The sequence below is a fragment of the Capra hircus genome, chromosome 28 (genome assembly GCF_001704415.2).
Source record: "Capra hircus breed San Clemente chromosome 28, ASM170441v1, whole genome shotgun sequence".
Classification (NCBI taxonomy): domain Eukaryota; kingdom Metazoa; phylum Chordata; class Mammalia; order Artiodactyla; family Bovidae; genus Capra; species Capra hircus.
Window position 1 is genome coordinate 19084123 of NC_030835.1, and position 26352 is coordinate 19110474.

Genomic DNA, 26352 nt, shown 5'->3' on the forward strand with positions numbered 1-26352 from the left:
TTCCTGCTTTGAGGTCCAATCTCTGACCCACATTATAGGATGTCTGAGCTTGCCACCACCTGGTGAGGTTTTTAATTTAACTAGTTTTTATCAATGGGTTCTGACCTAAGGCACTACTGCTCCCACCTGGTGGCAGCTGGTAGAAATTGCAGGTATAGTGCCTGATTGAAAGTAGTCAGCCTAGCCAGTCCCACCAGGATTAGCACAGACCCTGGGTAAGCTTGGAGATTTACCTTCCCTTTACTTTCTTTTGTGAGGCCAGGATTGCCTTGGTGATGTTCCTTAGAAAAGCCTTCCTCATCAGAATCAGAAGTCAGAGCTATTTCTTATATTTCCTTCCTTGACATGCTTTTGCCCTGTACCTTGTGTATGTTAGTCGCTCAGTGGTGGAGTTGTTTGTTGTGACCCCATAGACTGTAGCTGGCCAGGCTACTCCGTCCATGGGATTTTCCAGGCAAGAATACTGGAGTGAGTTGCCATTTCTTTCTCCAGGAGACCTTCCTGACCCAGGGATCGAACCCAGGTCTCCCGCATTGCAGGCAGACTGTTAACCATCTGAGCTACCAGGGAAGCCCTAACCTTTGCTCAATACATGTTTGTGATTATTGATGATGAATACTAGAGATGAGTAAAGAAGGGAGGATGGTATGTAGGAAGAAACCTAGTCTTGGGAGTTAGGAGGTTTCTTTGTTTCTGTCGAGCTGATTTACCTCTCTTCTTGGGTCCTCAGGATTCTCATTCATAAAGGCATTCAACTGAGTCTGCAAGTTTCCAGCAGCATTGCTGTGACTCAGGCTTAAGAGGATGGTCTTAAAGGTAGCAGGGGGAAGGTGTTGAGTCCAGTTTGCCCTAGTCTGAACTATTCCCTACTGACCTACCCTGGCACATCTTATGCAAATTGCCTACCTGGCCTTGTTATGACTCATGACCCTTCTATTTGGACAGTTTCTTTGTTGTAAGAGTTGTTTGACTTGTATTTAGATTTGAAACCCAAATGATGGCTGTTGATTGATGTCACCATTGGGGGATACCAACTGAGCATTTCTTCAGTATGTGGTATAAAGTGCAGGGGGAAAGCACAGTATATATCTGCTCCCTGTCTTAAGTCGCCTGCAGGCCAATTGGGGGGACAAGTATGTATATTTTTAAAAGCTCATAAATAACCCAGGTTTGTGCTAAGTCTTTAAGTGCTCCTGAAACTCAGGGAGGAGAGAGTGCTGAGGGTGGGGGCAATCTGGGAAGATTTCCTAGAGGTGAAGTGATGAGAAGTTCTACTCATTCCTTAAGGATGAGTTCCACTGACTTGTTTGTTCAGAGTCATCTGGATATTTAACTGGGATTAGGTGCTGGTGTCATGTCTGCACATGTCCTGCTTCATCCTTTCAGCTAGCGTTTAGGAAGTAACTCACGTGTCCTGAGCCCTGATCTAGAAAGGTACGTATTTTTTGTTCAATCCTCATTTGAACCCAGGGTGGAAGGTATTACTAGAGCTCTTACTCAGATGAAGAAACTGGGGCTTGGAGTAGTTAGAATCTTTCCCAAGGCTTCTCTACTAAGAAATGCCGGAGCTGGGCATTAGGCCTGTGTATATCCTTGGCGAGATGCGAGCACACACTGAACTCATCACTGACTCCCTGAGCAGCTGAGTGGGCTTGACTGGGCCTCCCTGTCCAGGAAGCTCATGTGGACTTTTCCTTGGTATCTGTTGGCAGCTCTGAGCAGTACCCTCACCCCCTTCTCTCTGCCCTTCACGTTGTCCTGTCTTTGACTCTCAGAGCTCCTTGAGCTGTCTGTGGATCTGGGATTGGGAGCCAGGAGCAAAAAAGGGCAATGACCTTGGCCTCAAATTCATTTTCTCCATGAGGTGCTGCCTCTGGCAGTGTAGGTGACTTTTGTAAAGAAGAGAGCACTGGAGATGGAGTTCAGTTAGATTATTGCCATTTACTTACTTTGTTTGACTTTGGCCAGGTTTCTTGAGTCCCTCTCTCTGCCTCAGTTTTCTTCTCTGTGATAAAAAGGAGTTGGAGGCATTTCCTGAGTCCCTTATGTCTTCAACACTTGATCATTTTGATTATGTCCTCATTCTTGTTTGCTTTGTCACACAGCATGTGGGATCTTAATTCCCAGACCAGGGATCAAACCCACACGCACCGCAGTGGAAGCACGGTGTATTAACTAGCGGATCACCAGGGAAATCCCATCCTCACCCTTCTTTAAGCCTCTTCTCTCCAGTGATCCCGTCTCCCTTCTCTCATTTTCCTGCCCCTACTTTCTTTTCCCCTGGGGTCTTGCCAATAAACTCAGCATCAGGGTGACAATTAGGTCTGCGACTAAAACTGTAACCTTCCCTCCTTACTGCCTCATGGGGAGGGAATTCTTAGAGACCACCCACTCTCCAAATGGTGAGGTCTGACCCAGCAGAGATTTTGTGTCCCCGTTTCCCGCTCATGGAAGGAGCCTGGCGAAGGTGGGTGAGGAGAACTAGGAGCTGGAGCAGTGGGCAGGGCTTTGAGGCTGTGGGATGGAGGGACAGGTGTCTCTCCTTGCACCTGGCTGCACCCTGCCTCCTCTCCGCTGCCCTGCCAGTTCAGTGAGTCACAGGCCAGCACACACCAGAGTCCTCACACCTGCCTGTACACGGGTTGAGGTCTTGGCGAGGTCACACATGTTAACCCTCCCAGGAAGCTGGTAGGGCCGGGCTGATGGGTGGATCAGCCGCTCTGAAGGCTGAGCTAGATGTCACCTGGGCTCTGGGCCCCTCAGGAGGAGGTGAGTGGCCTGGGGCCCTCCCTGCAGACTTCCTGCAGCCTGGGTCCCCAGGAAAGGCAGGTCAGGGGTGGGTCCTTGGCTGATTGTGGGTGGGCACTTCATGGCCCTGTGTCTTCCCAGGTGCAGGTTCCTTCGTGAGCAGCAGACCAGCCTGGTGGCTGGCGATAGGATACCCACGTCTGCATGCTGAGGAAGATGGGTGAGGCCGTGGCCAGAGTTGCGAGGAAGGTCAACGAGACCGTGGAGAGCGGCTCCGACACCCTGGGTGAGTGAGGGCATGGCTTTTCCAGCTGCAGGGCCCCCTCTCCGTGGTTTATTGAATCAGGCTGGAAATGAGATAGAAGGGGAAGGTGAAAGACACAGTATCAGTATGCACCCTTCGCCATAAAGGGCAGTGTTCCATGGATTTTACTGTAGTTGTGCTCAGTTGTATATATGGGGTCCCAGATAAGACATGTTTCTTGCTATGGGTCATAATCAAAGAGGTTTGGAACGCCCTGAGTAGGGGTGTCATCTGCTGGGAGCCCGTCTGCTTGCCCTCGGACTGTTGACAGCTGCAAATATGTATGTGCCCTTGTACCAGGTGATGGTAGATGACACTCCAGGTAGCCCCAGGACATGCACAGGTGCCTCATGAGTGTGACCTTGCTGAATCTTCACAGCCTCCCCGTGATGGATGTTACCCACCAGGCATGACTAACCACAGATTTCGGATGAGGAGATGGAGGGGGGAAGGCCAAGTGGGCTTTTTCCAGGTCACCTAGCCAAGAGGCACCTTTTCACTCCACTGTTTTAATTGAATCATGTCATATATTGTTGAACTGGTCATAGCATTTTAGCCCATGTAGCTACCCTGAGGCTGTAAGCACATAGGCAAACCATCCCATTTAGTTGGATTCAGTAGACATTTATTGGGGATTCTCTGGTGGCCCAGATGGTAAAGAATCTGCCTGTAATGCAGGAGACTTAGGTTTGATCCCTGGGTCAGGAAGACCCCCCCTGGAGAAGGGAATGGCAATCTACTCCAGTACTCTTGGCTGGAGAATCCCATGGACAGAGGAGCCTAGCGGGCTACCGTCCATGGTGTTGCAAAGAGTCGGACACGACTGAGTGACTAACACATTCACTTTCAGATATTTATTTACTTTCCACCATATATAAGCGTGCGTGTGTGTGATCTGTGTGTGTGACCCGCTGGGATGTAAGTGCCCCCTTAGAGTCACAGGTGTGTGGCAGGAACACAGAGGAGGTGAGTGCAGACCTGCCCAGGGGATGATTGTACAAGTAGCTGGATTGGGATTTGAGTTGGGCCTTTGGCACACAGAGAGGAATTTCACCAGCAGGTAGGCATGTGTGTACTTGTGTCTGTCTGTCTCTCCGTCTCATGGAGGAGCATTTCCAAGAGAGTTACTGTCTGAGAGATTGGGAAGGTGGAGTGTTTCTGCTAGCAGCCTTTGTTCAGGTGTCTCTGAGGGTCTTAGGGCAGGGGGTGGTGGCCCAGAAAGTAGAGGGATACTCAGCTTCAAGATGTGCTTGGTCACCACCTCTTCCAGGAAGCCCTCAGCCCTACCTGATCCACCCCTTGCTCCCTTCCTCCTCTGGAGCACTCATTCAGTGTCCCTGGAGGGCAGAGATCCTGTGTCTTTTGTCCCCCACCTGCCAAGAGCCAGAGTGGTATCCGGCACTTTGTAAGTACATAGTGGTGTTGGCTGAACCGAACAATAGTGAGCGAAACATCTCTGCCAGCAAACAGACTTGAAGATAGCCACTGGCTTTTTAAAAAAATATATTCATTTATTATTAAAGTTTATTTATTTATTCGTTTATTTGGCTGTGTCAGCTTTTAGTTGGGATCTTCGGTCTTCATGTGGCATATAGTTCCCTGACCAGGGATCAAACCCAGGCCCCCTGCATAGGGAGCATGGAGTCTTAGCCCCTGGACCGCATTTGGTTTGGGAGGGAGGCCTGGCAGAGGGCCGCGTAGGGTGGGGAAGGGGAGAGCTTTTGCATGGGGAGCTGAGGGCTGTGGGCCCTCAGGAGAGGAACTCTGGAATCCTGTGCTTGTCACTCATCTGGTTGCACTTACCTGAGTACTCAAGGCTCTCCTCCACTGATATGGCCTGGGTTTGAACCCCCACTCTGCCACCCACTAGCTTGCTCCCTTAGCAGATTGCTTTACCTCTTGGAGCCTTGGTTTCCTCGTCTATGAAATGGGGGTGGTAATTGTGCCTCCCTCATCAAAGTGGTAGGAGCAGTTATTGAATGCCAGGCATCGCTGTCAGCACTTTACTGGTTTTGACTCATTTAATTCTCACAACTGTAAGCCAGAGGTGATATTAATATCCCCATTTTACAGGTGAAGAAACTGGAGCGTGGAACTTTTTTATGCAGTGTTTCTAAATGTCCCCTAGCATTAGGGTATTTCCCTTGTCTCCTCTGCTGTCTTTCTTTCGAAGTAGGAGCTTTGGGACTTCCCTGGTGGTCCAGCGTTTAAGACTCTGCCTTCCAATAAAGGGGGTGTGGGTTCAATTCCTTGTTGGGGAACTAAGATCCCACATGCCAAAAAGGTGGAAAAAAGAAATGAAGTAGGAGCTTCCTCTGTCTAACAGATGCTGGAGCTGAGGCTGAGGGTGTGAGTGGCCTACTAGTGACACAGCTGTTTAGAGCTGGAGCCAGGTTCAGCCACAGTTCTGAGTAGCTTAGCCCTGCCTTTCCCGTGGCCCCTGCTGCCCCCATTGTGGGGAGGAGGTGGCTAGGAAGAGGAGAGCTTGAAGACACAAGTAACCCTCCTCCCTCCTTAGGCTGCCTCTCCTCTCACACTGTTTTGGAACCACAGTCAGCCGACCTTGTCCTTTGAAAGGAGGAAAATAATGAGAGTCTAATATCTGCGTGGCTGTTTAAGATGTCTTAGGTGGTAAGCAGAAAGGGGCTGCCCCCAAGGGCTATGTCTGCTTACGTGCAAACCGTGGACCCCACTCTGGAGCTTTCACAGTGGAATCTCAGAAGGTGGGCGTGGTGACCTACATGTTAACATGAACTCTGTATGATTCTTCCCTGCCTTGAATTTTGGGAACCACTGGCTTACTATTTACCATCTGGAACTTTCTTTTCCTGGCGTGTTATAGAGGACTGGCTGGGGGTTGGAGGTATTATCTGGGGAGGTCTCTAGATATCTGTGTGTGTGTGGGTGTGTGTGTGTGTGTGAGACAGAATGAATATGAAATGGACTTGATCCATCCCCAGGGAACTGAGGGGCTAGGCTGGGTGCTGTGGGATAACCAAGTGAGGAGACCAAGACTTTCTCCCCCTCCCCTCCAGCCTTCCCTCTCTCCTCCCAGGCTCACTCACACTTGGGCCACTTTTCTGCTGTCTCACCAGCAGATGGCACCCTGTTACCAGCCGATCTGGGGACAGGCAGCTGAGCCGGGGACTTGGCCAGGCTGTCGCTGGGTGTGAGCACCTGGTCCCAACAAGGGCTTCCGCCCCCGGCCAGCTCACACTCTGTGTCTCCAGTCCTAGCTGACTCCGCAGCCAGCTGATTTGGCAGCTCCTTTCTTGAGCAAGGGTGCTGGGGAAGTGTCAGGAAGCACCGCGTACACACTCACTGGATCGGAATAACATCTTACCTTGGGCCAGACACTGCCACCGGCTCCTTTGTCAACACACAATGAGCGCGTAGTATATGTGCCTTCCCCGGAGGACTCAAGTGCCCCAGAAGTGCCCAGTCAAGAGGATGAGGCAGACACACACACACACGCACACACACAGCCACACACACACACACATACAGCCACACACACACACACACACACACACACACACACACACAGCCCCCCCGAGGGAGGGGGCAGCCAGGGTTTGTGGTGGGAGCAGTCTTTCTTGCCCCAGGAGGGCTTCTGGGTCTCTGGCTCCCAGCCTAGAGCCCAGGCGGCTGGTGCTGTTCGTGGGGGAGGGGGGTGTGTCTTGTGTTTTGGGGCCGTGTCATCTGGCCTGGAGAGTCCTGAGGGTCAGCTGGGTGCAGGTCAGCTCTGAAGACATGGAGTGGGGAGCCGGCTTTCATAGGGCAGCCCCCAGCCTGGCCGGGACTGCCTGTCTATTTATCATGAAGGCTGGAAGCTTCAAACCTGCCATCCTCTACTTCTTGCCTCTCAGCTGGGGAAGCAGGTTGGGGTGGGGGGGTGTTTGCCAGGGGAGGAGGGGGTAGCCCCTGCTACCCTCTCTGTTTCCTAGACTGTGATGTGAGGGGGTGACCCGAAGCCTTCTGCCTAAAACTCCACCTCTAGACTTGATCTCTCTGGATAGGGGGTCCTGGGAGGCTGAGAACTGGCCCTGATCCTCCCCTCCCCTTTACACCCCTGAGCAGAGGGCTTTTCTCCCTTCAGGGCGCAGCACTTATTTGAAATGAAGGCTTTATATCCCTCGGTGAGTGTTTCTCAGTCTTGGCCCTGTAGACTCTGGGGGCTGGTGATTCTTGGTGGGGGGCTGATCCATGCATTGCAGGGTGTTTGCAGCTTTCCTGGTCTCTACCCGCTGTATGCTAGTAGTCTCCTCTGCTGCTACCCCCCCAAGTTGTGACAACCGTGTCCCCAGGCCCTACCAAGTGTCCCCAGGCAGCAGAACTCTACTCCACTGAGAACCACTGCTCTAGGAGCTCATGCCTGTAAGTTGTTGAGCCTGATGGCCCGTACAGTCAGCTCTGCTGTGGCAGGATTGGCGCCAAGTGGAGTGTGGTTGGTGAGCTGAGAAGAAGATGGGAGCTCTGTTTTGTGGGAAGGGCTCTGAATCAGAAATCAGGAAGCTGGGGTTCTGGATCTCACCCTAACCCCAACTATGGGCCAGTCTCCCATAGTTGTAAAGGTGAGGCTCCCTGTAAAGGTGAGGCTCCAGCCCTGAGCTTTTGTAATTCTCTCTCTTTTAAACCCTCATTGGCTTCCACCTGCACAGAGAGTAAAACCCAGGCTGGTACTACAAACCTGGGGGTGACTGACACATGCCAGTTTCTCCCACTGCACTTTGGGCCCCTCAGGACTCCTCTCATTATATCCAGCCAGATTGGCCACCCTTTAGTTCCTTGAACTGCTGAACTCCTTCCAGCCTTAGGGTCTTTGCACATGCTGCTTTCTTTGTTGGGATGCTGTTCCTTGTTCTTCATGGCTGGGCCCTTCTCATACCTTAAGGTTCAAACTAAATGTTTCTTGTTTAGAGAGGTCACCCTGGCTTTCTTTTCTAAGTGGCCTTCACCCAATCATTTTTTCTTAAAAAAAAAAAAAAAAAAGCTATGAAAAGGTATACACAAGTAGCAAAGTTCATAAGATCATATATGCTTAGTTTAGCAGACATTTATAAATGAAGACTCATGTAACTACCACCCAAGTCTAGACATGGAATATTGCCAGAATCGCCAGAAGGCCCTCCCACCTGAGAGGTAACCACTCTCCCAACTGTTGTGATAAGCTTTTCCTTCCTTTCTTTAGTTTGATCTTTCTCTTCTTCAGTTTTTGGCCCTTGGGTTCTGGAGAGAGCAGGATGTGGGTGCTGGTGGTGGGGGATCAGGAGGTCTGGTGTCAACAGGATGTGCTAGTGTGGAGAAAGGGGTGGAGGTGAGACCCTGCTGGGGGGTTGTTGTGTGAGGGTATCATTCAGGGGTAAATAATCAGTATGGAAAGGAAAGCCAATAGAGCTTTCAGAGCGCTTATGGATTTCATTGGCACTGAGTTGGCACAAGGCAGTAGCCTGTGGTGCAGAAATGCAGGGCCTGGGCCTGGGCTGCCCTTCTCATTTCAGAGATGATTGAGTGATGTCAGCCCAGCCCAGCATGCCTGTGGCATTTTGGCTGCTTCTGAACTGACCCAGAGAGATGGACACTGAGGGCCATGTCCAGGTGGGTGGGACTTAGCCCACTGTTCAAGCAGGCGAGGAGGGGCTCGGGTAGGGGTTTCTGGCTATCCTTTTGCACCAAGCCACAGTCTGACATTGCCTCTGTGCTCAAATTGGCATGCACTCATTGGGGGCCTTTCTGCAGCTCCAGCCTTGCATATAAAAGGAGCTGTGGAGGGAAAGGGAACAGCTTAGTCTTGGAAGGCAGCTCTTAAGATGGAGAGAGAAATGTATTCTGTGGCTCCCTGGGTGTTTGCACTCTGAGAAATACTTAAAAAAACTGTATATGTTTAACTTGGGGAAGGGGTGGGCTTCCCTGGTGGCTCAGACGGTAAAGAATCTGCCTGCAATTCAGGAGACATGAGTTCAATCCCTGGGTCAGGAAAATCCCCTGGAGGAGGGCTTGGCAGCCCACACCAGTATTCTTGCCTGGAGAATCCCATGGACAGAGGAGCCCGACAGGCGATAGTTCATGGGGTTGCAAAAGAGTTGGACACAGAGTGACTAACACTTTCACTTCACTTAAGAGGGGTGGGAGGAAGGCTCAAGAAGGAGGGATATATATTTATACATATAGCTGATTCACACTGTACAGCAGAAACTAACGCAACATTGTAAAGCAATTATACTCCAATTTTAAAAATCTATATATGTTTAACCTAAAACAACAATATGACATGTATCTAGTTCGCAAAGCACAGGCCCAGAGAGTAAACAGAGAGGCTAGGCTTCTTCCCATCCTGTGCTCTGGTCTTCTGGGCCCCCAGCACAGCGTCTTGTGGAACTAGAGGGACAATTATGATGTTACCCTGGCTGGCTCTAGAGTGCGAGAGATGAGGCTGGGTCCTGAGGTTGTTTCAGTGTATAGCAGTGGTGGGACAGGATCCCAAAGCCCTTTAGTTGTGGCTCAAGGCTCTCTATTGGGGGGGGGTGTCCTGGAGTCCCCTCTCAGGGGAAGCAGCTCTTATGGCCAGAGCCCCACCCCTTCCCTCCCAGCCGTGCTGCAGACGTCAGACTTCTAGAAGGAGGGAGAATAAGGATTGCGGGGGGTGGGGGTCTGTAGTGGACATTCTCGAGCACAGCCCACCTGTTCCTTGAGTCCTGTTTGCTGTGATGCTGCCCTGATGCAGTGTTGTTGCGCAAAAGACATGCGCTGAATGGATGGAGGAATTCCTTCATCCCGAGGGTGCAAATCGCTCAGTCTTCTCCCCTCAGTTTTCCATTCATTGCTCAGTCTACAGAAACCACCCCAGCTATGAGAGCCAGTCCAGCCATGAGGGGCCTCCAGGGAAGCCTGGTGGGAGGTGGAGGTCTCATCGCAGTGGGGACACTGGGACCTAGGTGGTGTGGAGATGCCGCAAGTCCCGGAGACGGGACTTGAGACGTGTACACACGGGGCGATGGTTTAGCATGCGTGCTGAGGGGGTTGCACAGAAAAGGCAGCATTTCAGCTGCACCTAACGGATGGAGCAGGTTTAGGGCTGTAGGTGCGGGACGGGAGTGAGGAGAGGGGCGGTCTCAGTGAGTGTGTCTGAGCACAGGTGGGGCGGCATGCAGGTGGGTGCTGGCGATGAGAATAGCAAGACTGAGACACGGGAAAGCCGAGGGAGCTGAGCGGGGAGGGAGGAAGAGGGCGCCTCCGATCTCAGAAGGCCTCGAATGCCACCTTGACTATTCCTCTAGTGACGTTTCTATCTTACCCAGGGGTTAAGTTCTAAAGAGAGCCTGAAAAGTGATCTTCAGAGTCATAATGACTCATGACAAATTAACAGCAAGCTTCTGTCTATTTTGGGGTTTTTTTCTGGTTGCGTGGTGGTGCATGCCAGATTTTAGTTCTCTAACCAGGGATTGAACCCATGCTCCCTGCAGCGGAAAGGTGGAGTCTTAACGGACCACCAGGAGAACCCCTGAGCTTACAAGAATTTAATACCCACGGCTCTTTCAGTCCTCACAGCCGCCCTGTGATTTAATTGTCACTCAGCCTTAGGAGGTAACTGCTGTTATTGTCCCCATTTTCCACAGGAGGAAACTGAGGCACAGAAAAGCTAAGCAACTTCTGCAAGTCTGGGGACTTGCGCCAGGTGCTGAGACTGCAGAGCCCACGTTCTTACCCTTGTGTTCACTTGCAGCCGGGGGCGGACTATTTTGATGGTTGGGGACCAGGTAATGTTGCTGGCTTGTGGAGAACACACCCTGATTGTAGGAAACATGTCCCTTCAAAAACACTAGTGTTACACTCGGCATCTGAGCTCAGTAAGTTAGATGGGGGCTCCATCTGCTGGTCTGAGCAGCAGTAGGGAGCCCCTGGCAGGTTCTGAGCAGGGAGTGGCATGAGGTGATCCGGGCTGGGTTCCAGTGGAGCACTGCAGGGCATAGGATGGATGTGAGATTGCAGAAGGGATAGCAAGGAAGAGGCATTTACCACGGCTGGGCCTGTCCTGGTGTGGTCTTGACCTGAGAGCGGGAACTGGCAGGAGGGTGTAAGGAAGGAGAGGCTGTGAATGCGGCTGGTAGCCGACTGGTTGTGGAGGGCATAGATGGTCATGATGTAATTGAAACAGGGACACTCGGGCCATTTGGGTGGATAAGGGGACTCTGATGAGTCGAGGTCCCCAAGAGACACTGCTGGAGAAGCATATAGCAGGGAAGTAAGGGCAGAAATGCTGCTGTCCCGGAGAGGCCCTACTTCCGGTGTCCCTGACAGCCCCAGTGTATCTGCCATCCCTCCTACCAGGACAGACCAGCAGGCGTCCTAAGAAGCAGGTGGTTAAACAGGCTGCCTAGCTGCCCTGTGTCCTTGGCACTGGGAAATGCATTTTTTTGAAGACAAAGAGGAATATCCTTTGAAACCACATGGATAATTATGCAGCTTTAAAAAAATGTATGTTGGTAAAAAAACGAAAATGTTCTGCTTGGAAGGATAATCAAATAGATAATTTTGTGGCATCAAAAGCTTGAGTTACTCAATTTTTAGACTTGGGGAGGTGATTTAGCAAGGTTGAGGACGTTATTAAAATGAAATGCTTTCAGAAATGCAAGCATGGCTCTGGCTGACAAGACAGCTGGGAATCGGGGGAGGTGAGGCAGGGGCCTGGCCAAGCCAGTCCTGTTGGAAAGGAGCCCTGACACATCCCGAGCTGTAAGTGTGGTGACCCAGGCTGAAATGAGTGGTCCGTGTTTGCCTTTAGATGTTAGGAAATTGTAGTTTATTCAGAGATGTTCAATTATGAGCTGCCTAATTGGCGTTTGCCTCATCATGGTTGACTGTGTTTTCTTAGGATGCATATTTTTGTCATGCTCCAGTTTGTCCCCAGAATTTTATAATTCTGTCAAGTTCATTTTGGCCACATGTATTCACTGTGTATCTGTCTGTGTAACGCTCTGCAGAGGATGGAAAGGTGAGAGGAGGAGGAGGGGGCTGATTACTGAGCTATAGCAGATGTAGCATTAGTCTATGCACTTGCTGGTCTTGCTACTTGGATCATCCTTTGCCCAGATCTTTGCATGCCCTGCTCCTTCTTTTTAATTCTTATCTCAGCTAAATGCCGCTTCCTCCAAGAAGCCCTCCTTGACCACCCCAATGAGGTTGCTTCTCAGTTACCTGCTCTCCCACTACACCAGTTTATTTTTTTTTTGAGAGCAGTGTCACTGCCTGACATTCTTTCAGTATTTGCCACTGTATTTACCCCTCTTCTCCCCAGACTGGTGTGTAAGCTCCTTGAGGCCAGGGACTCTGTCTTGCTCACCGCTGTATTTCCCCTAGCATGTACTAGATAACGCAGGAGATCTTTGTCACATAAATGATTGCATCTGATATTCTCAACAACTCTGGACGGGTGGTGTTTTCACATCACTCATAGAAAGGGGAAACTGAGGCTCTGAGAGCTGCAGTGGTTTTACCTGGATTCTCACAGCCAGCAAATCTTATGCTGGAGTTTGAACTTGGGTCTGTTGGCCTCACCTGCCTCAGTGGGATCTGATTAATCCTTGCTCTCAAGGAGCCCTCCACCCAGCCAGGAAGAGTGAGACGTGCATGTTAGTCATTCCCACAAAAGATAGACGAGGTGCCCTGAGAGAGGCGCAGACGCACAACGGGAACTTACGGGCAGGAGCGGTTCCATCATGTAAGGACGTGGGCAGAGGCTTCTTGGAGAGGTGACATTTAGACAAGACCTTGTAACATGGTGTTGATGGGAAAGAAGGAATTTGAGGGTAGGGGAGCACATTCTATTTAATGGGAACAAAAGCAGCGGAAATGCCGAGGTGGGAAAATAAAGGGAGTTTGCCAAAAACAGTCTGGGTCAGGTGGAGGGTGGCAGTAGAGTCCCAAGCAGAGTACCTGAGAGGGGAGGTTGGACCTGGATCCCTTGGTGGGAATGCCAGGCTGCAGAGATTGGGTTCATCCTGTGTGGCTGGGGAGGCCTGCAGGTTCTTGAATGGAGAGAGGTATTCAGGTGATAGGGCTGGAGGGCCAGGGGCAGGGTGTGGAGGGCAGGGAGATAGATTCCTCCGTGAGAAAACAGCCATGGTCATGGTCAAGATGGATTTCAGGGTTAAATGAGCTGGTTTCTTTCAGCTAACTGTAAAACCATAATAGAATAATCACATCTTTGCCTCTGACAGGATGGTTCTTACCATGAGTTCAAAGCCTCAACAGATATTAGCTCATTCTTTTCTTCATTCCCTGAAAGGGTATTTGAACCCCCATTTTATAAAGGGGGGATCCCACGACAAAGCTTCCTGGTGGTGAGGGGTATGCTTAGGTCCAGAAGTGTTTGCCCAGCTCTGTGCTGGGCCCGAGGGGTCGTCAGCAGGCGGACACATGCTCCTCCAGTCAAGTTCACTGCTCACGGATCCTGAAGGCAAGTCTGCTGATGTTTACCAGTTGGGAGAAGATGGTCTGGCTTAAGCACTCAGGCAGTGTCCTGAGGCTGGAGGTGAGGAGGCTGGGGTACCCTTCCTGGAGGAGGTGGGGCTGGGTTGGGAGGAGAATCTTGGAGGCAGAGAGGAGAGGGAAGGGCATTCTAGACTGTGGAATGGCATGAGCCGTGTCTGGGCGATGAGTGAAGTCAAGGACTGGCAGGTGGGTGGTCATGGCGGGGTTGGAACTGGCAGCCGGCACTGGTGTTTGGCAGAGTCAGATGCCATGCACATGGAGACAATTGCTGCCACTTCCTGGGTCTATTCATTGTCTAGCTGTGACCTCAGGAAGCCTACTTACTGCTCCGAGAAAGCATTCCTTCCAGGGTAGGATTCCTTATTATTTCAAGCCTGAGAGATTGTTTGAGGAGGAGAAAAGGCATTATTAAAGGCTAGTCAGTCAATAACTGCTGCTGTGCCGTGCCCAGGGCACTGCTTTTGTTGGGTAAGTGCAGTCTCCCTCGCTGTCAGCTGCGGCCCTCTTGTCCTCTGCTCTGCTCAGAAGCCAGCTCCAAGCTGAGTCGTCTGGCATCTCATCACCCGTGGAGAGGCCCAAACGCACACGTGAGCTCTTGCCCTGTAGCCAGCAGCTTCAGCTATAGTAAGAGTACTGTCAGATCTCTTCTGCCAGTAATGCAGATCAGGGGAGTATCTTCTGGAACATGCACTGACTCTTCCTGTGGGCTAGGCAATGTGCTGGACACTGGGGGTGTTGAGGAGGCTAGGAGAGCAAAGGACACTGCCCCTGCCTGCAAGGAACAAGTGTCCACGTCCCTTTAAACATGTACATGTCACGGTCATGGTTTCAACCGTGTCAGAGGGCCAGCTGTACTCTTAGTCATAGGTGGAGCAACGCGATTGACTTTCAAGTCAGGCTGCCTTGGTTTGAAGACTGGCTCAGCCCACTCATTAGCTGTGTGACCTCGGACAAGTTACGTGATCTCTCTGATCAAGTTAAGTCTGATCTAAGTCTCAGTTTTCTTATCTCTGAAAGGTCCTTGCTTTCTAGAGTTGTGAAGATGAAAATTGTGTAATGCCCATGAATGTTTAGAATGGTGGTTGGCGTATGCTCAGTGCTGTAAGAGTATAAACTATGATTATTATTACTTAACATCTTTCTTTTGGGGGGAGGGCGAAGTAGAAAAGGATATAGCTTTATTGTTTGCCAGGATTAACAGTTTTCTTTAAATAAATTTAGCTTATATATTAATTTAAAAAGAACTTGAGTCATTAGTATAAATGAAAAGTCAACATAATTTTTCATTAATGTTGATAACCATAAAAACAAATATTAAAATGCAGCTCTGTTGTGAAATCTTAGGTTAGGCTTGAATCTGCCCCCTCACTAAACAGGAGGTAAAGCAGGGACTTCCAGTAATCATGTATGGATGTGAGAGCTGGACCATTAAGAAGGCTGAATGCCAAGAATTAATGCTTTCAAATTGTGGTGCTGGAGAAGACTCTTGAGAGTCCCTTGAACTGCAAGGAGATCAAACCAGTCAATCCTAAAGGAAATCAACCCTGAATATTCATTGGAAGGACTGATGCTGAAGCTGAAGCTCCAATACTTTGGCCACCTGATGTGAAGAGCTGACTCATTTGAAAAGACCCTGATGCTAGAAAAGATTGAGGGCAGGAGGAGAAGGGGACGACAGAGGATGAGATGGTTGGATGGCATCACTGACTCAGTGGACATGAGTTTGAGCAAACTCTGGGAGATGGTGAAGGACAGAGAGCCCTGGTGTGCTGCAGTCCATGGGGTTGCAAAGAGTCAGACACAGTTTAGCGACTGAACAACAAAAGCAAGGCCTGGAGGACTGAGAAATTGAAATCGGACTTTCTCGCTATGTGTCTGATTGTTATTTGCACAGTGATCACCATCCACATCCTTCTCAAAGTGTGGTCTGAGGACCAGCAGCATCAGCATCCCTGGGGGGGTGCTTGTTAGAGATGAATATCCTTAGGCCTCATCCCAGACCTCCTGACTCAGAACCAGCATCCTGGCAAGATCTCCAGGTGACCCATGGGCACATTACAACTTGAGAAGTCTGTTCTTTTGTTGCCAGATTTGAACATTCCCACCCTTGGAGAGAGATGGGCTGAGTTCATTCTCTGTATTTTACACAAAAGGAGATTAAACTCCAAGAGTGGCCTGCCCAAGGTCATTTGATGAGTTAAGAGCAACAGCAGATCAGAATCCAGTTCTCCAGACTCACTCTGCGGGCGATGTCCTTGAGAGGAAGCCAAGCTCCACCCCATCATTACTTACTTACTGTGTGACCTTGAGTGCATTCTTAACCTCTCTGGGCCTTAGTTTCCTTACCTGCAAAAGGGGACTGACAGTACTGCCCTTCCTCAGAGGTTGTTGTCAGGATCAAATGAGGTGATGCTTAGTCAGTGTTGCCTGCTGTTGTTTTTGTAGAAGACCTCAGGGCCTGCCTCTCCAAAGTCGGACTCAGCACCTGACCTCCGCTCAGCCTGGCTGTGATCGCCTCAGGGCTGTTGGTGGCCACGCTGTTGGCATCAGTGTGGCTCCTGTTTCTCTCCCCTTTTGTTCTGCGTGTTAGTGATGAGTCATTGATTGAACAAAGTAATTTAATATCTCGAGTCAGTGACTGTGCATCACTTGGTTGTATTCTGTGTGGTATTAACTTTTGGGTTTAATTAAATACAGGATTTTTTTTTTTTTAAGCGATTAGCTGGTTTGCCAGGAAGAAACAGGAATTGTTTTGGCAAGTCCCAGATTCCACAATAACACACACAGTTGTCTCTTTGCTGTGAGGTTTTTGGAATAAGGGACTGCCAGGGGCCATCTTCCTACTTCAAGGAGCAACAGAGCTGAAGCATTTCCTGGTAATGAATTCTCACATCAAAACAATGTCTTTGCAGCCTTGTAACAGCATCTCTTGTTTACTGAGTACACACTGCCTGCCATGCTGTGCGTGGCCCCTTGTGGACATTTTCTTTCATGCTCAGAACAACCCTGTTGGTTAGATAGATCATCTTGTCCTCACTTTTTTTTTAAATTGAAGGATAATTCACATATCACAAAATTCACCATTTTAAAGTGTAACATTCTGTGGCTTTTAATATATTCACAGGTTGTATAACCATCGCCTCGATCAATTTTGGAATATATTCATCACCCAGAAAGGAACCCTGTATCACTAAGCAATTACTCCAGATTTCTCAAATCTCCCTCAGCCCCTGGCAACCCCCAGCCTCCTTTTGTCTCTGTCGATTTGCTTATCCTAGACGTTTTATGTAAAGAGAGTCATCCAGTGTGTGGCCTCTTTTGATTGGTTTCCTTCATTAACATAATTTTTTTGAGGTTCATCCTTCTTTTTTTCTGGCCGTGCTGGGTGTTCGTTGCCGTGGGCAGGCTTTCTCTAGTTGGGACAAGCGGGGACTGCTCTTGGTTGCGGTGTTGGGCTTCTCACTGAAGTGGCTTCTCCGGTTGCGGAGCACAGGCCCTAGGTTCCAGGCTTCAGTAGTTGCAGCATGTGGGCTTAGTAGCTGTGGCTTGCAGCCTCTAGAGCACCATCTCAGGAGTGGTGGCACACAGGCCTAGTTGCTCCGCGGCACGTGGAATCTTCCCGGACCAGGGATTGAACCCTGTTCCCTGCATTGGCAGGCAGATTCTTACCCACTGAGCCTCCAGGGAAGTCCCGGGATTCATCCTGTTGTATTGGTACTTCATTCCTTTTTAAGGCCAAGTGATATTCCAGTGTGTGGACCTACCACCTTTTGCTTATCCATTCCTCAGGTGATATACATTTGAGCTACTTCTTCTTTTTTGAGCTCCTTCTACTATTGCCAGTGATGCTGCTGTGAACATGCATGTAGAGGATTTTGTGTGAATTTTTGTTCTCACTTTATGGAAGGGGAAACTGAAGCTGGGGCTAAGTAACTTCCCTGAGACCCCATAGCACGGAAGCCTCAGCCCCCCAGAAAAGCCTCAGTTTGGATGTGGAGGAAGAGGGAGCGCTCAGGCACCTCTTCCTTCTTTACCTCTCTAGCTGTTCTTGTGTGGTTGGAGCCTCTCTTGACTGTTGGCTATGATGCCTCTGGCTGGGGGCCCAAAGCTCAGCTTTGTTTTGGGAGGCAGACACTCTGCAGTCCCATCATGTCGCAGAGAGGCTGGGACTCCTGCAGGAGGTCAAGGAGAAAGTACCTCTGAGCTCCAGAATCTCACGTGCGCCGTGTTTGTGGTTGGGCTGTCGACTAGCTCTGCGGTAGCCCTTCTGGGCTTGGCCCTTCAGGATTTTCCCCCATTCCCCCATTCCCATCAAGAGAGATCTCCACCAACCCAGCCTCCTTAGCCTGTTCCCCATGGGTAGCTGGATGTTAGGGATGTTGCTTTCTTTAAACTGAGGATAGTTGTAAGAAGTAATGTAAAAATGTCACCTAATACAGAGATCTGTAAAGTACATAGAAGAAACAGCAAGCCCATGGTCATGTTCAGGTACAGTGGTCTCCCCCTGTGCCCAGAAGATGCTTTGCACCTTACCCCTTTCCTAAGTACCTTTCTGCCCTTCTCTGTCTAACTCCCTGCCAGGGCCCATTATAACCGCTATTGAAGTGGAATTTTCTGGACTTCTGCAATTACTGTGAGCTCTCCTGTGACCTTTCCTTTCCAGGTGGCATGAGACAGATGGGGAAAGGCCAGGAAAAGGCTGCTCTGGGGACTGGCAATTAAACACCAGCAAAATCCCCGAAAATGCCTGAAGTGGTTGTCTCTGGAGAAGGTGCTTTGCCAGGAGGCAGTTGTCCAGGGCTCCTTTTTGTCTTAAACCTTCTACAGCTAGTTAGCTGTCAATGCTGTGTGCAGATAACAGGATGCAGCCTAATTGTGTGCAGTGGTGCATTGATGCCAGTCCTTGATGGCTTGTTTTGCCTGCTCTCTGCATCCCGCACCTCCCAGCTTTAGAGACCAAACAGTGTTTCAGAGGCTGGCAGCCCTTTGCTTCTTACACCAGGATGCCATGTTCTAGCCCCAGCCCCTGAATACATGCAGAGGTGCTGGAGTTTGATCTTCTGGAAGGAGTGCTGACTCTTCCCAGTAGGCCCATGTCTAAGTTTTCATTTTCATGTTTCAGAAAAATCTGTTTTCTTTATCACTTCAGTTCAGTCTCTCAGTCATGTCTGACTCTGCAACTCCTTGGACTGCAGCATGCCGGGCCTGCCTGTCCATCACCAACTCCTGGAGCCTACTCAAACTCATATCCATTGAGTCAGTGATGCCATTCAACCATCTCATCCTCTGTCATCCCCTTCTCCTCCTGCCTTCAATCTTTTCCAGAATCAGGGTCTTTTCCAGTGAGTCAGTTCTTTGCATCAGGTGGCCATTGGAGTACTGGAGTTTCATCAGTCCTTCCAATGAACACCCAGGACTGATCTCCTTTAGGATGGACTGGTTGGATCTCCTTGCAGTCCAAGGGACTCTCAAGAGTATTCTCCAACACCTCAGTTCAAAAGCATCAATTCTTTGGCACTCAGCTGTCTTTATAGTCCAACTCTCACATCCATACATGACTACTGGAAAAGCCATAACTTTGACTAGACAGACCTTTGTCTGCAAAGTAACGTCTCTACTTTTTAATATGGGTTTCTCTATACCAGCCTCCTGAATGAGAGTCTCCTGCCACCGAGGGCCTCTGGTTTGAGTTCTTCACATCATCCCATGTGTTGTTCTGCTAAACTGAGCTCTCTCAGGGTAGACTGCCTGGGGCCACATTGCAGCTCTTCTGTTTCGCCCCTGTTTCTACAATGATGCCTGGAGGAGGAAATGACAACCCACTCCAGTATTCTTGCCTGGAGAATCCCATGGGCAGAGCATCCTGGCAGGTTACAGTCCATCGGGTTACAGAGAGTCGGACACGACTGGGCAACCAACACAAGCTACAGTGATGAAATGAGAATGAACTTAATACTACCTTCTTCATGGGGTTGCTGTGAAGATTAAAGTGGACAAATTGTGTCAACTATTTAAAGTCTCAAGCATATAGGTGTGCCGCATAAGGGTAAACTATTATTACATTACCTTTGGGTTGGTTTTGGCCATACCATGAGGCATGTGGAATCTTAGTTCCCGGACCAGGGTTTGTACCCATGCCTCCTGCAATGAAGTGCGGAGTCTTAACCACTGGATCACCAGGGAAATCCCTATGTTACCTTTTTTTAGGACTATCTTCTGACCGTGGTAGGAGAGAGGGTGGTGTGGTGTACTCTGATGTGACGTAGTATTGTGGAAAGACCATGGGCTTTTGGAGTTGGGTTTCTTGGTTCAAATCCCAGCTCTCTACTCATGGGCCTGGGTGACTTGAACCTCAGATACCCCTGTTATAGTATATGTTCCAGCATGTTCTAAGGCACGGACAATTCTGGAACACTTAGCTGCAGCTTGCAGCCTCTCCTCTTTGACAGGAGCACTGGCCAAAGGTCTTTGTTCAGTAGACTTAAAGAGTCACAGAATGTCCAGCCTGGTTGAGACTCCCCAGATCCCATGGTCTAAACTCTCATTTACAGAAGATAAAACAAGGCCCCCGGAGAAGTCTTTCCCTGAGACCCCACGGCTAATAGCAGGGGGCCTGGGATGAGAATGTGGGCCTCCTGAGCCCAGCCCAGCTGCTTTTACACCAGAGGTCACCTGTGCCTCTGTCAGAGTCAGAAATATGAACGGGCAAGAGAGAAGGATGAAGAGACAGTGGCTCTGTCTTGAAATCCCCCAATCTGATGAGAAGCGGGAGGCACCCCTGTGAGCAACTTAAAGCCCCTGCATGGGCACAGACCAGGCAGCACTTAGTGAATGTGACTTGCTTTCATTGTCACCTCCATCGCCATCCATCAGGGCCAGGAAACAACAGCTGGGGGCAGCCTGGTCTCTCTAAGCCAGGGTGATTCTCAAACTCAAGTTGGAGAGCTGGTTAAAACACAGATGGGGCTTCCCTGTGTGGCTCAGTGGTAAAGAATCCGCCTAGCAATGCAGGAGACATAGGTTTGATCCCATATCTGGGACGATCCTACATGCCGCTGAGCAGCTAAGCTCGTGCCCTGTACCTGTTGAGCCCATGCTCTAGAGCCTGGGAACCATAGCTACTGAGCCTGTGCACTGCAGCTACTGAAGGCTGTGCTCTGCCACAAGAGAAGCCGCCTCCATGAGAAGCTGGCGCACTGCAAGGGGAGAGTAGCCCCCGCTTGCCGCAACTATAGCAAAGACCCAGCACAACCAAAAATAAATAAAATTTAAAAACAGCCAGTAGGTGATCAGTGATAACAATAATAATAGTAAATAAACATCTTACAACACACACACACAGATGGCTGGGCCCTGCCCCGAGAGCTTCTGATTCTGTAGGTCTGGAATGGGGACTGAGAATGAATGGATTCTGGGGAGATGCTATGGTCTAGGGGCCCCACTTTGAGAACCACTGCATTAGACTAGTCCTTGCTACTGAGAGTGGTCCTTGGACCTGCCTGGTAGAAATACAGGATCTCAGGTCCCGACACAGACCTCACCATCAGAAGCCTTATCCTAATAGAAACCCTGCGTAATCTGTCAGCACAGTAAAGTTTGAGAGGTAATGGTGTAGTGCAGAGTTCTCTACCCTGGCTGTGTGTTAGGATCACCAGGGGAGCTTGAGAACCCCTGATCCCCAAGCCCCAGCTCACACTTTTTAAGTTAAACTCTCTGCGAATGAGACTAAGATATCAAGAGTCTGTAAAGCTCCCCAGGTGACTGGCTCAGTATGTCACCAAGTCTGACAACCACCAGCTAGATTTCACAATGGCAGCCATGAGGGGTCTCAGAGTGCATCAGCTCCAACCTCGGCATTTACCTGAGATGCACACCAAGGGCATAAGAACCAAAGGGTCTTGGCTGAGGTCCCAGAGCCAATTTAGTGACACATCCAGGCACTGGATAATTCTTTCACCAGCTCTTTCAACTCTAAGCCTCCTTAATATAGCTCCATGGTAACTGTAATATGCCAATGTCCATAGCAATCCATTGTAAATCTTGTAAGATCTGTCTGCTCATTGGAGCTCAAAATCTCTTGTTTCAGAGCAGCTGACCATCCTAAGTGACAGTTACATATCCTAGGGAGGCTGTGTACATAGCAGCGCACTAGCTCAGGGCCGGCTATGCTGCTTACTAACCAAGGCTGCAGGCGCGTGTCTCAGATTCTTCTTCTGAAAACAGAGATGGTGATAATAGTTCCCATCTCATGGAGCTGTTGTGAGGACTGAGTTAATATGGGCCATGGGGCAGGGGAAGGGGAGAGTGGGACAAACTGGGAGATTGGGACTGCCATGTATCCCCTACCATGTGTAAAATAGCTAGTGGGAAGCTGCTGTGTAGCACAGGGGCTCATCATTAGTGCTCTGTGATGACCTAGACGGGTAGGATGGGGCTGGGGAGGGAGGTGCAAGAGGCAGGGGGTACATGTAGACATACAGCTGATTCAAATCATTGTACAGCAGAGACTAACAACTTTATAAAGCAATTATACTCCAAAAAAAAATAATAAAAAGTAAAATGAGATGAAATACTGAAAAAAAAGGAGTAGCTAGAAACAACAACCCCCTCCCCCAAATGGTTAATATAATACCACTTAACCATAAAAGAGGATGAAATTTTGCCATTTGCAACATGGATGGTCTTAGAGAGTATTATGCTTTGTGAAATTAAGTCAGAGAAAGACATGCTTTAAAATGATACTGCTTATATGTGGAATCCGAAAAAAATCAATAACATAAACTAATGAATATATGGACTTCCCTGATAGCTCAGTTGGTAGAGAATCCTCCTGCAGTGCAGGAGACCCCAGTTCAACTCCTGGATGGGGAAGATCCGCTGGAGAAGGGATAGGCTACCCACTCCAGTATTCTTGGGCTTCCCTTGTGGCTCAGAGGGTAAAGAATCCACCTGCAATGCGCAAGACCTGGGTTTGATTACTGGGTTGGGAAGATCCCCTGGAGAAGGGAAAGGCTACCCACTCCAGTATTCTGGTGTGGAAAATTCCATGGACTGTATAGTCTGGGGTCGCAGAGTCAGACACGACTGAGTGACTTTCACTTTCTTTTTTTCAATGAATATAACACCACCAAATAAACCAGACTGACAGATACAGAGAACAAACTAATGGTTACCAGTAGAGAATGGGACGCTGGGAAGGAAAAGATAGGGGTAGTGAGTTAAGAGGTACAAACTACTATGGATGAAATAAGTAAGCTACAAGGATATATTGTATAGCACAGGAAATATAGCCAATACTTTGTAAATGCAGAATATAACCTTTTAAAATTGTGAATCACTATGTTGTACACTTGAAACATAAAATATTGTACATCAACTAAAACAATAAAAAATAAAAAAATTTAAAGGTAGTATGACAATGCATAGTGGCTTGCATGTAGGAAGCCCTTTATGAATGTTAATTATTGTTTAATTAACTGGGTGACCTTGGATAAATCATGCAGCTTTGAGCAATCCAGTCTTTAACTTCTCCGTGACTCAGTTTTTTCCTCTGTTAAATGGGGGTAAGTATAGAACTGACCTTACAGAGTACGTGTGAGGAGTAGATGAGATTGTAGGTCTGAGGCCCTGAGAAGTTTTGGACATACAGCTGGTGCCAGTGAGTGGTGGCTGTGGTCACGTGTTACGGACTGATAGCCTGCACAGGAGTCAGTTCTGGCTTTGGCAGGGTCTGAGCTGGGCCAGTCCTGACTCTGAAGGCAGCATTGAAAACCATGGGGTTGAGGTTTCTGGCTGTTTTGCCTGGAGAAAAGCTTATCATGTCCTTCATCCTCATGTATATAAAGCATTGTCACTTGGGGGCAGATAGCTATATGTAATCCAAGAAGGCAGAAGGACCGCTAGGTAGTGGCAGGGTAACAGTTACCATACGGTTCATGAAAGAAGTCTCTAACAGTTAAAACCATTCTGTGAAAGGGAGGTGAGTGCCCCATCATCAGAGGCATTCAAGAAGAACTCTGAGGAGACGTAAGAGAATTTCAGTTCCGAGTTGGAAGGCTGCGTTACTCAGTATTTCCCAAGTTTGCTTATTGGTAACAGTCACCTAGGAATACTTGTTAAAAAACAAATTCCTTGTTGCCATTCTGGACCCCTGAGACAGAATCTCAAGGGTAGGTTTCTAGGACTCACCTCTCCAATTGGGAAGTTTGGAAAACATGGGTTAAAATGACCTTCAACCTTCTAATCCTGAAAAAAGGATTCTATGAAAAAAGACTTTGTGAAAAGAGGTATTTTGTGAAAAAAGATATCCTGGGTGGGACTGGTCACACTGGTGGCAGTTTTCCTTCTACAGCCTGGGAGGTCTTGTTTCTTGATCGGGCTGAGGAGCCCATGAACCTGCCGGCCTGAGTCCCTGACACTTCCTCCTCAGGCCCTGTGACTTGGTTACTCTCTCTGCTCCCACCACGGGGTCCTGTCACCAGGCCCACCTCTCAGCAAGGACTGAGCTGGGTCAGTTCTGAGTTTCTAAGGAACAATACCAGCTTGACTCAGCCCTCCTGATTTCCCACACAATGTTCTGTGTACTGCTAGGATTTTGCTTGTTTTGCCCACCAGTAGTTACTTTTCACCAGACATTCATTAGAATTTACAGGATAACCTTTAATGAAGGACCCACGCATTTTGAATTTAAAAAGGTTCTTTATTAACACAAAACGCTATCCTAATTAGAGATTTGGAGACATGCAGTTTGACTTTCTCGCAACGATAGTTATAATTATGAGGATAATTATGCCTTGTGTTTATTACAGTGCCTCCTGCCTAAAGGTCTCTGTTCTCTACTATAGTTCACATGTCAGTGACAAGGGTACCGAGAAAAGGCCCTCTTGAATCCAGCTGCCATTCAGATGTTGATGGAGGACCCCATTGTTAGTATTCCCAAGCCCCTGATGGTGTCTGTGGGATGGTATACACCACCAAGGAGCCTGAAATGTTTTTGAGACTGGAACCTTCCTATCTCATGAGCTCTAGGAAGTTACTGGAGGAGGCTGGGTCAAAGGTCGAGCTCCAGAGGAATGACGGTCTTTGCTCATGCCATGGCTCACGCTGGGTTGCCTTCCCCGCTCCTCTCTAATTCTGTTAATCTCTCATCCGTCAGCATGCAGCTGAATTTAGGGTGACCAGTTGTCATCTGGGATTAAGGAGGGGTCCACCAGGCTATCAGGCTCTCGGTACTAAAATTGGCAACATCCTGGGCAAACTAAGACAAGTTGATCACCTTACAGGAATCTTTGCATTCCAGTTCTTTGTACTCCACATCATCTCCCTGAAATGACCTTGGACGATTCACCTATCATCACAGACCTCATTTTCCACCTGTGAGGGTAACTTAGGGTTGTTATGGGAATGTAAGGCATTAGTACGTAAAAAGGGCCTACTACTGTGCCTGGCATATAGTTAGTATGAGTAGCTCCACTCGTTTTCTTTTGGTTGAATGAGACCTTGGAGATCACCTGGCCTCCATCTGGTTCAGGAGTCCTCTCGGTGGCAACCCTGACTGATCTCCCCATGATGTTCCACTCACTTCCTCACCTGGAGCCTTTTCCTTATGGCTGCTGAGCTAGCCCCCATCCTGCCAGCTCTGAGCACTCATAGAGAATGGGACTCTTGGCGACCTCCTGTGCCTCCTGGAGGACAACTCGCCTGTCTCCAGCCTGGGACTTCTTTTCCCTGGTCCTCCTCCCTTAGTGGGACTTGGCCCCCAGCTATATCCTGGCTGTGTTTTCTGGAAGTCATGCTGTGTGCCCCTGTGAGTATTGAACTTGACTCAACTCAGGGGCTTGTCTCTACCTCACACAGGCATAGTAGGTATAAAGGGTGCCCATCCTCTGAATTAGACCTGGAGAAGAAGTTCTTGAGGACAGAAGGCTCATGAAGAAGGCTGCAAGGCCCCTATCCCTGGATTGTGGGTGCTAAACTGGAAAGGCCTACAGGAGTTTGCAGCCAAGGCCCTGGTTTCTCACTGAGCTGCTCAGCAGGGACTCTCCTTTCTCTGGCCTAGAAGCAGACACCTGGGCACACTCTTGACTCAGCAGGGCAGGATAGCAAAAATGGTTAGGACCTCTGGCTGCCTGATCAAGCTGCATCCAAATCTTACACTAATTTTAGCTGAATGACCTTGAGCAAGTAACTTGTAGTTTCCTCATGTGCACAGAGAGGATAGGTCTGCCAGCCTAGCTTATATGAAATAGTGAGTGCTACTATTTGTGGTTAATATCCCCACCCCCAGGGAACGGACATGAGGCATTTTGCACCTTCTGTACAGATGGCAAGGTGACTGGGCAAGGCTGCGACTTGCTCCCACATGGCTGGGTACCTGGATCTCCATACTCTGGTCCCAGTGACCATGGAGAGCTGTGCCCCAGATCACAGGCCTCTCCTCCCCACAAGGGAGGGGACTTTGTGGGCCGTGTTAGTGGCTGGTAACGTGGCCTGGAGAGGGTGTTTGCATCATATCCCAGCAGAGCTCTTTGCAGGTATCCTTGGGGGCCTTTACCATCAAAGGCAACTAGACTGTTCTGAGCAGGAGCATGGTGGTGCACCCTCCTACCTGTGCACCAAAGGATGGAGGGAAGCAGACAGAGTCCCCAAGAACAAAATGATTAGGGAAGCCACAGGGCACACTGCGGAATGGCGCCTGGCACACAGTAGGGCCTGGGTAGCTATTTGCAGAGGATAAATGAAAGCAGCCGGGGTGAATGCATCCGGCCCTCAGCACCCCTCAGGTGCCAGGCCATATGCTTCTGTGACTA

General features: G+C 49.3%; 1 protein-coding gene across 2 annotated transcripts in view; it reads left to right on the forward strand.

Annotated features, from left to right (window-relative positions):
* The window catches only part of LRRC20 (leucine rich repeat containing 20), a 76327-nt gene that overhangs the window by 3155 nt on the left and 46820 nt on the right, over window positions 1-26352 (forward strand). For both annotated transcript variants that reach the window (XM_018042587.1, XM_005699144.3), the window contains exon 2: window positions 2890-3034. In XM_018042587.1, coding sequence (XP_017898076.1) covers window positions 2953-3034 — 82 coding nt within the window. In that variant the 5' untranslated portion in view covers window positions 2890-2952. The remainder of the gene's footprint in view (window positions 1-2889; window positions 3035-26352) is intronic.